Consider the following 12143-nt stretch of genomic DNA (forward strand, 5'->3'; position numbering starts at 1 on the left):
TCCTGGGTGGTGAGGGTGGGGGTGGTTAAAAACCACTGGACTGCTCCCCATTTTGCAGTGAGTTCTGAATGATTATAGGGTCCTGCATATGGGACTGCAAAACCTAATAAGCTGAAATCCCCACTGTACCAGATGCTGGGGGAGGGGGCTGGCCAGATGTCAGTAATTCTTCTTTGCCAAGCCTTATACCCAGGCGTTAACCAGAAGTAGAACAGCTTCTTTAGGGTTCATTTCCTTATTATCTCTCCTGCTCAGAAATGGTGAGAGAATGTTAGATGAGGAACATAGAGGAGGAGGAACAAGAAGTGGGGAAAGGAGGGAGGGAATTTTTTCATGACAGGATAGTGTGCCTTAGACAATTGAGTGTTGTCTGCATTTCAGTGTAGATTCTTGGATAGTTCAGAGTTTCTTTTTATTTGATCCAGAGGAACAAGGATAGGCTAAAATTATCCAAACCTAAAATCATGGCCCCAGAAGTTCCTCATACCAAGCCTTAGGATATGGCTTTTGGTAAACATCTCTCCTTCTTCAAACTGCTTTGCTATTTGTGAGGCCAGTATGGAGCTTCCTGTCAAAACAGGTGCCTTCTTTCTGGATGACCAATTAAAATTTCAGGGCAAAGATTTTCTGGGAGGAACTGGATGTCCTATTGTATTGCTTAATGGCCTAATCCAAACCAAGGTGTGGGTCAATCTGTACAATGCCTTATTTTACTCTGATCTTAAGCATTAGTCCTCATAAAACCAAAGAGCCTATCAGTCACTGAGTGGTCAGATCCAGGAGGAAGCTTTTCCTGCATCTACATGGATGGCCTTTTGAATAACTGAGCAGAAAAAGCATGGTAATGTGAAATATTCATAAATCACTGAGTCAGTTCTAGCCAATCTCTTGGAAATTTTGTTTGCTTTCTCTGGTCCCAGATGTCTCTCCACGGTCTGGAGAGGGACAGGCTAGTAGTAGTGTCAGAAAAGAGGGCAACTAACCAAAAAAACACCTAAGATATGAGGTTTATACTTTTACCACTTAGAGAAAGCCCACATCTCAGGAGAAAAACACCTCTCGCTAGAACTCTCTGGAGTTAATCCCCCGAAATGGTACTGGAGGGAGCAGCTAGAATGTCTGAGAGCCTGGCTCCTTGAGCCATGGTCAAGCAGACCCTGCGAGGATTTCCTCTTCCTAAAATCATCCTTGGGATCTCTCTAGTGAGTCTTGAGGTCCTAGGCTGAAGCCCCAGATCAGCCCCACTCCCAGTCAGGACCTGCAGAACTCAACCGAAAGACTGGCCCTTGGTATTCCAGACGCAGGCGTTCACGCTGTCTAGCTGGTTGCCCTCCCCAACCCAGTCTCAGCACAGCACTTACTGCCTCTGGGCCTATCTCACAGTCAACGCAAGACGCGTTAGCTCTGTGAGCCACTTCCACGTCTGCCACCACATGAAGTCAGCAGAGCGCCACAGCCGCAGAAAAAAACAAGGGAAGTAGCATCGAGACACAAACATCCTGTCCTCACTACATCAAGTGGCTCCAGCTTGAGAACCAGCGTCACAGAGCTGATTACTTATGTGGCACAGACCTGCCCAATGGCTCACAAAACTCATCTCCTTTGTATCTTTGCTGTGAGCGAGCATTTTCTCTTGAGTCCAGGGACGTACATGGAAATATTCTTTGGCTTATGAAGTCGGTGACAGGGGACAGTGACAGGGAATGCCCAGCTGCTGAACCAGGATGAGTTGGCATGTGTAGAGCAGGGCCTGGGCAGGAGTTCTGCTCAGGGGCAAATGAACGCTAGCTTGCTGAAGTTCCATCTCTTTCCACAGACCAGTTTAAGAGAGAAGGGGCTGAATCAGGGGCAAAGAGCTGAAGCTGCCTGCCCCATTCAGTCCTCAGTGCCTTTTCAGGACACAGCCGTGCCCAGCTCTTCTTCCTCGCAGGGCTGGCGGGTTCTTGGGTCAGGTCTCACCTTGTATACGATCTCTTCCAGCTAAAGATCTCTTCCAGGTTGGAAGAGGGAGAGACCTCCCGCTTTGGCAGGGTTCCCCAGCGACGCCGGCCCCCTAGGAACGAAACTCGGCGCCTGCTCAGCCCTTTCATCCTCTCCTCCGTTCGGAAGAACTCAGTCAAGGCCCGGAAGTACTCCAAGATGACCTCGTGGCTCCAGGCTGGCAAGGGCTCCTGGCGCAGGAAGCCACAGTGGCCTCCATGGTGGCTGAGCAGGAGGAAGAAGTAGGGGTTGCTGTGAAAGAGTTCAGTTGGCAGAAAGTGGTTTGGGGGCCCACACACAGGATCATCGGCGCTGCAGATGCATAGCACAGGTACGGCTGCCTCGTCCACATCCCGGAGGGGGTCGTTGTGGTCCCAGTAGGTGTCCCAGCTGATGGGGAAGCTCTTGGTGTGGCAGAAGAGGGTCTCTTCAAACTCTCGCAGGGAGCGGCTCCTGAACAGTTTTCCAGTGTCCACTGTGTCCTCCAGGGCTGTGGCGTACCTGGCAGAAAGAAGTTGAATGGGGAAGGAAGGAAAGAGAGGAAAGAACTGGAAAATAAATTGACAGCAGAAGTTACAGAGTGGCAGCCCACAGGCCAGATTCTGACCACTGAGGCTTTCTTTGGCCATATAATGTATTAAAAAACTTCCATGTCATTGCCATCATTTAAAATCAGGAGATTTCACGTAAAATGCATCTATCTGGCTTCTCGAGGGGATTAGGGAGATCTGGCGACATGGGCTGGCATGGCAACAATCAGGGTATTTCCTCCCTCCTTCCTGTGTTACAGTTTCTACCAGGACAGTCATTCATGGCATTACCTCCCCAGCCCTGGGGCAGCATTTGACTTTACAGCCGCTGAGTTATTGCAACAGCTCTCCTCCAGACCTCATCTTCAGACCCTCTGTAGGGAACCTGCTATGAAATGTCACCTCCTGAACCTCTCTTGGAAGAACTCAGTGGCTCAGACTATCCAAACCAGCAAGTGACATCCCCCAACATTAACATCTTACTTTAAGTTGTATTAGTTTGTTTGCTTTTTAAAAAGATAATATGCTATCCAGCTGATGACAAATGAGTGTGTCCTTGATCAGTGGGGCAGGTATTCCTAGAGAGGACTGAGTGGCGGAGGAAGTGACTGGGAGTGTAATTAATTGGGTGAGGCCCCAAATGGGAGCCTGAGAGCAACTGCTCTGGGAAAGAGGGACATCTTTACTGTTTCCACCTCCCTGGAGAGGGCCTGGCACCCTGACCAGGAGGCCAGGATGTGCAGCTCAGTCCTTTATTTGGATTAATTCAGCCTTAGCCAGCTGAATTTGGATAGGTGTTTCCTGCAAACATTCAAAGAGGCTTGCCCCAAGTTGGCAATCCCAAAATTCCATGGGCAGGGCAGTTCCTAAAGGCCCAGGTTTCCTCTCCACTTCCCTTACCTTATCCTCCAGCTGGAGCCCAGGGTCAGTACTGAGGGTGGTCATTTGGGGATGGAAACTGGCAGTTAAGCCACGTGAGAGTACCTTGCCCCTGGACTGTTCCAGTGGCTCTGGGTTGCCATGGTAGCACATGGGCTGTTGCTGAGCTCAGGGTTGACCTTCTTAGAACAGGAGGCAAAATAGGGCAAGGAAAGAAAGAGAAATCACAATTGTCACCATGTATTGGTGCCAGGCCCCTTACTTTCATTATCTTATTTCATGCTTATAACCACCTTGGGAAGTGGTTATTATAAACCTCATTTAACTGAAGAGGGAAGTGAGGCGCAAAGGGGTTAGCTAACTTGCTGGAAATTCAGGATTTGAACCCAAGTGGGTCTGACCCCACATCCTAGGTCTTTCTGCCACACCACACTGCTGCCATCATGTCTTTGACCTCGTTCTTCCATCTCCTAGAAAAACAACGGTGTAAGCAGAGGCCTGGTTATTTGCTGTGGGAATGTCACTCAGGCCTTCTCAGTGGAAAATTCTCCCCTGTCACCCTGGTGGTAGATTCTTTTCTTTTTGGAGATTAAAAAAAATGTTTAAATACTCTTAAAATTTTTGCATTAAATATTGAGTATATACCTGGGAATATGCAAAACATCTATCAGGTCTAAAGAATTCTAATCAATCAAATACCACCAAATTTCTGATTCCTGTCACCTCCAGGCTCAGAGGAAGCATTCTGGACAGATAACCAGTCACAATTGCTTCCAGAGCCCTCTTTGCTGATTTGACAAGCTATGGACTAAGCGATGTCCGTGTCAGGTGCTGCCTCTTGTGGCGGGTGGGGCAGGTGCTCAGGTTGCTAGGACACGGTGGGGCTGAGGTGAGTGAGGCCAGGGGGCCCCAGGTCAGGAGTCCCTGCTCTAGCTAATGATGCTGAGTCCGTCTGTGGCTTTTAAACCTGCTTCCCTGATTCTGTCCAGACTAGAGGGTTTGGACGCTTCAGGAAGTGTGTGAGGAAAACTTTGTCCAAATTGCTCTAAACCTGTTTGATTCAAAACCAGGCAGAGCCGTTTCTCAGCCCCAAACCTCTATTCCCCCATTGCTCGTCTGCAGCCGCCGTTACCCACCTGCTGAGGGCGATCTTCTGGTGGAGCAGAAAGCCCCGCTCGTAGAGCCAGGGCAGGCCGGCCTCAAACCACTCGCGGCAGCATAGCACCGGCGAGATGCAGGCTGCACCGGTCATGTAGCTGGAGGAGCCACACTCGCCCAGGTAGGACAGCAGCAGCGCCGAGCCTGAGCCCTCGCTCACCGCGAACAGCAGGGCTGCGGGGTGTCGGAAGCGGATGTAAGTGATGGCCTCTTTGAGATCAGACGGGTCCCCGAAAGGCTGCAGCCGGGGGCTGACCAGTGGGCAGCCGTGGTGGCCGCGACGGTGGAAGATGACCGGGTAGTAGCCGCGCTCCAGGGCCAGCAGGCAGAGGCCGAGCACGTTGCGGGTGAGGCGTCCCCAGGCATTGGGAATCACCAGCAGCACCGCCGGGAGGCCCCCGGCATTGGTGACCCGGCGGCCCCGGGCAGAAGGTCCCACGACCCAGTCCAGGGCCACCAGCCCGTCGTCCGCCAACTGCAGGTACTCCCGGGCCAGATCGGACCCCGGCCCCACCGGCAGCACGAAATGGCAGAGCGTCTGCAGGTGGGGCCCGGAGAGCCAGGAGCGCGGGCCCGGCTCCAGCGCTGTCGAGCGTCGCAAGGCGCGCAGCAGGCACTGGGCCAGCGCCGACGGCTTACAGATGAGCCTGCACCCGCCGGGCAGAGGCTCACGCCCGTCGCTGAACTGGTCCGCGGGGCCTGCGCCGTCCACCTCCTCCTCGTGGTCTTGGCCCTGCGCCCCCGGCAGGGTCCTCGCTCCGACGGCGCGCCTCCCGGGGCGCCGCAGCAGCGCGGCGAGCAGGCCAAGCAGGGCGAGCGCGGCCAGGAGCAGGGCGAGGGCGGCGCCCCACGGCGGCATGGCGAGGCCGGAGAGCCCCCGGCGGGCGGCAGCGGCGGGGAGGTCCCCTTGGCGAGCTCCACGCTCTGGCCGCGGCTCCGCCGGGCCGCGGCGGCTGCCCAGGGCCCTCCCGCGGGGAGGGAGGGGGTGCACTCCGGATTGGCCGCGGCCCCGCAGAGACAGCCAGTTCGGTCCCGGCTCCCCTCACCCGCCCCCCACTCCCGCCCACGGCCCTTTGTACAGTGATTGCGACAAGCAGGAGCAAGAGGTGAAAGGAGCGGAGGCCACGGGGAGGGAGCGAGGACGCGCCGGCGAGACGGAAGGGAGTGGGGAGGGCAGCAAGCCGAGGAGTGGGGTGTGGGGGGCAGAAAAGTGGGGAGACTTGGAGACCGAGGCTTGGGGGACGGGGATGAGTCTCAGAATCCCCGTGGTGTGTAGGGTGTGCAGCTACCGGGGAGACCTGCGTCGCTGCGCCCTCAGGGGCCGCTGTTGAGAAGTAGCAAAAGGGAGAAGTGAATAAACCGCAGCTCCCGGCGCGGGCTCCCGGGCTCCCGCGGGGCGGCTGCAGTGCAGCCGGAGCCACCACCCGCACCTCCGTCGCCAGGCTCGGCTGTGCTCTCTGACCTCGGTGTTTGTCTCGGCCCCGCGGGCACCCGCAACTGCGCAATAACCCGGCCGGGCGGGGGTCCGGCTCAGGGCCAGCGAGGGCCAGGGCCGGCGTCGTGCCCCGACCGCGGGTTAGCAGCAGGAGGCTGGAGTGCCGGGGAATGCTCGTTCCCTTGCCTGCATTAGTGCGCTGTGCCGATACCCCGGGAGCGTGGGGCTCCCCTGGAACCTGGCTTCAGGTAGAGGAAATCCTCACCACCGCTCCCCAGGAAGGACTTCCCCAAAAGAAACAGCCCCAAACCTCCGAGAATAGGCTGGAGGAAAAGACGCACTCAGGTGCCCTTGGAGGGGGATGCCTATCACCCCGCGACCCGGCCGTGGCAGGGGATAGATGGCAGTCCCTTCATCAGCTCAATAACTGGCAATTACCGGGGAATGGGGGAAGGGTAAGAAATACCCCTTGCAAGTCACAGCTATGTGGGAGACGGTCTTGCTCTATTTCAAAGTTTTGGGCTGGGCATTTCAACTCTCATCCTCCACCCACTTTCCCATCTTTCCTCAAAATCCTGAGCCAGGCCGAGGAGAAGGGCACCGGGGAGAGGGCGGCAGAGCGGGCACCCGCTGCAGGTGACGTCTGGCCAGCGCTCCCTGCTGGGGGCGAGGCCTGTGACTCCACCTCACGGTGACCAAAGTCTCCTTGGGCATCTGCTTGTCCCCGCTGGGCTAATTACGAAAGCGGAGGCGGACGTGGGCAAGAAAGCAGCCCCCAGCCCGGCTCCAGCTTCCTGGGACTTCTGGGTCTGGGGAGCGTGGAGGCCTGAGACCCTTGGAGACTCCTCCGTGTTCGGGCGCTATTTGCGAGGGCAAGAGTGGGATGGGATGAAGGTGTAGCTCTAGAGTGGGGACCCTCTTCCTTCTGCAGCTCGGACTTCAGGCTTCGGTCCCTCTTCTAGATGCAGGTCACATTGATAAGTCTGAAGCGGGTTTGCCGAAGGAGCGGACCCGTCTCCCCTCCTGGGCCACCCAGTTCACAGTGGAATCCCAATTCCCGCCCTCCTCCCCGCTCCAAGATCCACCCAGGAGCTGCAGCTGCTCCCTGCAGGCCGCGGAGACCCGCTGAGACGAGTGCCCGGGCGAAGGAGGTGGTCCCGCCTGCCTCGCAGCGCTGCGCGCAGAAGACCGGCTTCCGAGCAATTTTTCCGGCTTGGGGTTGAGGACGCTTGCGCGCACTGTCCCGGGCTGTGGGCGGGCACTGGGGCGGGGCGAGGCGAGGCGGGGGGGGGGGCGCGCGAGCCTGGAGAGTCGCGGCGCGCGGTCTGGGGTCGGGGCGGGACGGCGCGCGCGAGCCCGGGGTCTACGTGGGCACGCGGGCGGCGTGGGTGCGCGGGGGCAGGGCCAGGCGGCGCGCGCTCCCTGGCTTGCTGGGCTGCGGGCAGTGCTGGGGCGGGCCGGGATGGCGCCTCCTCCGCCTCCGCCCCAACTGCTGCTCCTGGCGGCCCTGGCGGGGCTCCTGGGTCCCAGTGAGGTAAGGCGACCCGCTCCCGAGAAGGCTTCGGCCCGGGATCTCAAAGCGCTTTGCCAAAAGTTCGTGCTGGAAGGAGTGGCGCGCGGAGAGGGGACTAGGAGTTCTCCCCTTGGAGGGCTGGGCCTGGGAGGGAGAGGGCAGAGCCCGCGCCGAGGCCAAACGCCCCAGCTCTTCTGCGCCTTGAACCCACAGGTGGTGGCTGAGCCGGCGGAGGAGGCGGGAGCCCGTTGTCCCGAGGGCCTGTGGCCTCTGCCCCCACAGGTGGGTGCCTGGAGGGCGGTGGGAGAGTGGGAGAGAGGAGTGTGAAGGGGCAGCCCAGTCCCGCCCTGGCCTCGCGGCACCTTCCACAGCCGCCCTCTGAGCACCTCTGCCGGTTCCTCCGGCCCTCAAGCCACCAACGTCTCCATTCCAACGTGACGGCACGGGCCTGCTGTTTTCTCCCCACCCCACCCCCCCAGAGTCCCCCATGGGCTCTAAGCTCCCTTCTCTCCCCCTGTATAGGTGTCGCCAAGAGTGACCTACACACGGGTGAGTCCACGGCAGGTAAGTACAAGCAGGAGGCATCCTCAGTGTCTGCACTGGAAACAGCGAGCTCCTCGCAGGCTTTCTCCACCTTTTCTGCTCACCAGCTCCATTCTTTACCACTCCCCCCAGTAAGAGGCAATGTTCTTAGTCCCAGGACAGTGAGCCACAGGCCTTGGTCCTCTGCAGTGCTTGTCAGGCATCCTGTTGAGTAGCTGGCTGTGTGGGCAGGAGGCTGCAAGGGAAACTCTGAGGGTAGTAGGAAAAAACAACCTGTGCTCCAGCTCTGCTGTGTGACTTTGGAAGTCTCCTGACTTCTCTGGGCCTCATTTTTCTGTAAGAGAGGTTATTAGTAACGTCCCTCCCCATGAGGAGTTAACAAATAGTGTGGGACAGCACTTTGGAAAATAGGAAGCTGTAAGGAGTGTGTGTACCCCAGGTTACCAACCAAACTGTGGGTTCACCTTGTGTGGCTGCCTATTTTCATTGCCAGTGGTTGGATAGCTTCTCTGTCCCTTTGGTTTTCCTTCTGAAATATCTATTTTTTTGATCCTTGTAATAGCTCCAGGCCAAAAGAGCTCATGCCACCCACCTGATTCCTTTTTCCAAACAGCCCTTTCATTCCACTGTTCAGAAACCAGTGGCTCCTTATTTCTCGCCTTATCATGGCCATACTCCCCTGTCTTGTTTTTCAGGCTCTACCTCGTTAAGTAAACCTCATCCAACCTCCCCACATCTTTGGTTCCTCTCATTTTGTTGGTCTGCTCACCACATGTATGAGTTCGAGGCTTATTCCCACCCCTGTACTTTTGCACCTGCTTATTCCCCTCAACGCCTGGCGTATCCTGACTTGAAGGGGGCAGCTCCCTGCCCTCCTGCCATCCATCCCCATCCATCTTCAAAACCCAGCATAGGAGTCAGCTCTCTCTTGAGACCTTGCCTGATCATATTAGCCCTTATTTATTCATCACCTTCTCCAAATTTGTGTAATGCTTATAACCTATCTCTTGTAATTTAACAACTAATCACTTTGAGTTTTATTAGTTTGTGCTTTCATTTGCATTAGTTCTGTTCCCCTGAGTTTCCTTTGCATTCCCTGCAGGCGGAGTCCAGGAGTTCTCTTTTGGCATCTCCTACAGCATCTGGCACAAGTGCTGAGCGTTAGGTCAGCTCAATCAAAGAATAATTCATAATTGATGAAGTGTTTCCATCCTGAGATTGTGCACCTGCTGCCTTTGTGCCCTGTATTTGGATGCGTTGGGGAGATGAGATTGAATATATAGATGGGGCAATACATAGAAGAGCTGGTCTCTATTTGTGGGGTGCTTACAGTCTAGACTGGGAACCTGTAGAGCCACCGTGGCAGGTCCAGAGAAATACAGCTAAAGAGTGTGGTCTGAGTCTGGCAGGGTTAACCATGCTGTCACAGAAGTTGTGAGCTTTGAGGGGTGGCAGTGCATGGAGAGGAGGGATGAAAGGAATGCTCAGAGGCAAGAGGGGGTGCACGCCAGTATCCAGGGCCCTTTGTCCTTTCCTGAGCCCTGAAGGTGGAAGGGTCATCTGGCCATCCTGGGAGTCCCTTTAAGTTGGCTCCCCAGGATGGGAGAACTTGGGATTCTTAGGGAGGGACCTGGCTTGATGTCTCCATGCCTTTCCTCCAGGCTGAGGATGTCAGCTTCCTCTACCATCCCTGTGCCCACCCCTGGCTGAAGCTCCAGCTTGCCTTCCTGGCCCACATTTGCATGGCCCAGCCCTTACTGGCCCCTGACTCCAGCCTCACCCAGGATCGGGTGAGTGGTTGCTGAAAGGTGGTTGTCTGGCACTGGCAGGGGCTGCAGCCCCACGTGCAGGGCAAGGGGAATTCAGGGCCTCCTCTTGCTTGCTCCCCATCTTTGTCTTAGCTCTAACAGTTACCTCCTTTCATAGCCCCTGGTACTGGCAGCATGGGGGGTGGCACTGGAGATGGCATGGGTAGAGCCAGCCTGGGCTGCCCACTGGCTGAAGAGGAGGAGGCGGCGGAAGCAAAAGAAGGAGAAAGCATGGTTTCGCTCTGACAGTTTTTCTGGGCCCTATCCCTTGGTGCCAACACCGGGCAGAGGGAGGCTGTGCCGGAGAGGGTGTGTGCAGGTGAGGGGTGCTGGCCAGGCTTGATGGTCATTGGGTTGGTGGCCCAGGGTGGTGGTGTCATTGGGTAATCTGGGCAGGGAAAGGGTGACTGCTGTCTCTTCTTCTCCTAGGCCACGGCTTTGGCCTTTACTCTGCGGAGCTGGAGGCCCCCAGGCGTAGAGGTGGCATCTAGAAGGCCTAGGCAGCTCTTCCCTAGTGGTGCCAAGAGGCGTGGGCTGCGGGCTGCCCTTGGTCTCCAGCCCACCCCCTCAGCCCTGAGGTTCCGCTCTGTTTCCCCACGGAGCATGGAGGCCAAGCAGCCTGTGTTGGGACCCCAGGGTGCAAGGGATAATGCCCCATCTGTGCCCACTGGCCCACTGCTGCCTGGGGGGCCTGGAAGCAGTGTCAGCTCCAGGCTAGAGGCTCAGGTGCCCAAAGGGCAAAGCAGCCCAGGGGCCTGTGCCTGTCCAAGTCAGGCTTCCCCGGCCGCTCGGGCAGCAGCGCCTCCGCGGGCAGCCCGGGGCCCCACCCCGCGCACGGAGGAGGCCGCCTGGGCTGCCATGGCCCTGACCTTCCTGTTGGTGCTGCTCACCCTGGCCACGCTCTGCACGCGGCTGCACCGAAACTTCAGGCGTGGGGAGAGCATCTACTGGGAGCCCACAGTGGACAGCCAGGACACAGTGGCTGGTGAGAAGCTCCCCTCCTCACCTGCCCCGCCCCGCCCCCGCTCCCGATGGCTTCCCTGCCCTTGACAGCTCCCCACCCTGCCCATAGCGGTGCTGAAGCGGAGGCTGCAGATGCCCCCTCGCCGGGTCAAGCGCTCCCGCCGGAGACCCCTCCTCCCGCCCACGCCGGACAGCGGCCCGGATGGGGACAGCTCCGAGTGACCTGCCCCAGCCCTGCCACTGTGGCAGGTCCGGCTCCTCCTCCCGCCGGGAGGCTGCGCCACGTGGACCGCGCGCAGGGCCGCCCCCTGGTGGCCAGATGGCGCAGTCCTGCCCAAGCGTTGTAAAAGGGCTGGTCCTTAGTGTGTGGTTTGCTGGGAGGGATGGAGAAGGGGAAAGGGAGGAGAGAAAAAGGAGCTGTCTCAGCCTCCGTTGCAAAAACTCCGTTTTTCTTATTAAATTATTTTAGTAGAGCCTGGAGTTGAGCTTGTGCATCTGCCACACAGACTCCCTCCCACCCAGGGCACTGTCCTAGGCCATTTGGGTCGTGTTTGAGGTAGGGGGTTTCTAGTATCAAGTTGGGCGCTCACTGGCCTGTCTCGTCTTGCCAGCCTGGCCTCAGACACTGGGGTTTAGTAGCGTGATAGACCCCTCCCACCACCAGGGGTGAGCAGGTGCTGGGGATGGTGGTGGTATTTACTGAAACATTGTTATTTCCAGGACTCCTCTAAGAGATGACAGGGGCTTCCCTTCCCTCAAGTACAGGGGCTGGAAGAGTCGTGGTCTTCACTTGCTTCATACTTTTGCCAGGTTGGTCTTTCTCCGTTTCACGTCTGCCACCTCCCCAATCCCTCCCACAGTTCCCTAAGCATCAGAAAGGGCACATGGTCACTTATTTATTTTTGATACAAATGTACATGACACACATCTTGACACTCAGCCCACCACCACCACCACACAGGTAGAGCCTGGCCCCCGGGGACAGAGGCGGGACGGGGAGAGGAGCTGGTGGGCGCTGCCATCTGCCTCTCAGCCTTCCCAGGCTGCAGCCCAGGCTCCAGGGACCCAGATACTGCAGGCACTGGCCTCTCAGAGGTTACAGGGAGGGGGCTCTCAGCTGAGTCAGGGACCCCGGGGAGCCAGCCCCAGGCTCAGGTGCTCAGTTCTCTGCCCCAACCAGCACAGTCCCCCTCCACAAGGGAGGGGAAGAGAGATGGAGCCAAGTGGTTTTCCTTTTACGTTCATAGTGAAAGGGTATGAGTGGGGGGAACAATGAGGGGAGGCAGAGGGCAGAACCCCAGCTGGTTACCCGGCAGTCCCTGGCCCCAGGATGG

General features: G+C 57.5%; 2 protein-coding genes across 3 annotated transcripts; one reads left to right on the top strand and one right to left on the bottom strand.

The window, feature by feature from the left end:
* Window positions 1-15: 15 nt before the first annotated feature.
* ABHD15 (abhydrolase domain containing 15) lies at window positions 16-5529 on the bottom strand. Its single transcript, XM_082860886.1, has 2 exons — window positions 4526-5529; window positions 16-2481 (listed from the first exon to the last, which is right to left on the bottom strand). Exons 1-2 carry the CDS (start codon window positions 5404-5406, stop codon window positions 1956-1958), a joined length of 1407 nt encoding a protein of 468 aa, XP_082717012.1. The 5' UTR covers window positions 5407-5529; the 3' UTR covers window positions 16-1955.
* A 1887-nt stretch (window positions 5530-7416) lies between these two features.
* On the top strand, window positions 7417-11234 carry TP53I13 (tumor protein p53 inducible protein 13). 2 transcript variants are annotated; one of them, XM_082860241.1, is made up of 7 exons: window positions 7417-7516; window positions 7709-7777; window positions 8018-8059; window positions 9700-9828; window positions 9965-10165; window positions 10276-10831; window positions 10919-11234. In XM_082860241.1, the coding sequence occupies exons 1-7, from the start codon at window positions 7445-7447 to the stop codon at window positions 11029-11031; spliced, it is 1182 nt and encodes a 393-aa protein (XP_082716367.1). In that variant the 5' UTR covers window positions 7417-7444; the 3' UTR covers window positions 11032-11234. The 2 variants fall into 2 exon arrangements, with proteins under 2 accessions (XP_082716367.1, XP_082716366.1); XM_082860240.1 differs by having other exon boundaries at window positions 7424-7777.
* Window positions 11235-12143: the final 909 nt, after the last annotated feature.

This window comes from Leucopleurus acutus (genome assembly GCF_964270905.1).
Source record: "Leucopleurus acutus genome assembly, chromosome: 19".
Taxonomy (NCBI): Eukaryota; Metazoa; Chordata; class Mammalia; order Artiodactyla; family Delphinidae; genus Leucopleurus; species Leucopleurus acutus.

Coding starts and splice junctions, on each gene's coding strand:
- ABHD15 (XM_082860886.1), bottom strand. CDS start 5,406: ATGCCGCCGTGGGGCGCCGCCCTCGCCCTGCTCCTGGCCGCGCTCGCC. Junction 2,482..4,525: donor CAGAAGATCGCCCTCAGCAG/GTGGGTAACGGC, acceptor TCTTTCTGCCAG/GTACGCCACAGCCCTGGAGG.
- TP53I13 (XM_082860240.1), top strand. CDS start 7,445: ATGGCGCCTCCTCCGCCTCCGCCCCAACTGCTGCTCCTGGCGGCCCTG. Junction 9,829..9,964: donor CCAGCCTCACCCAGGATCGG/GTGAGTGGTTGC, acceptor CTCCTTTCATAG/CCCCTGGTACTGGCAGCATG. Junction 10,166..10,275: donor GCCGGAGAGGGTGTGTGCAG/GTGAGGGGTGCT, acceptor TTCTTCTCCTAG/GCCACGGCTTTGGCCTTTAC.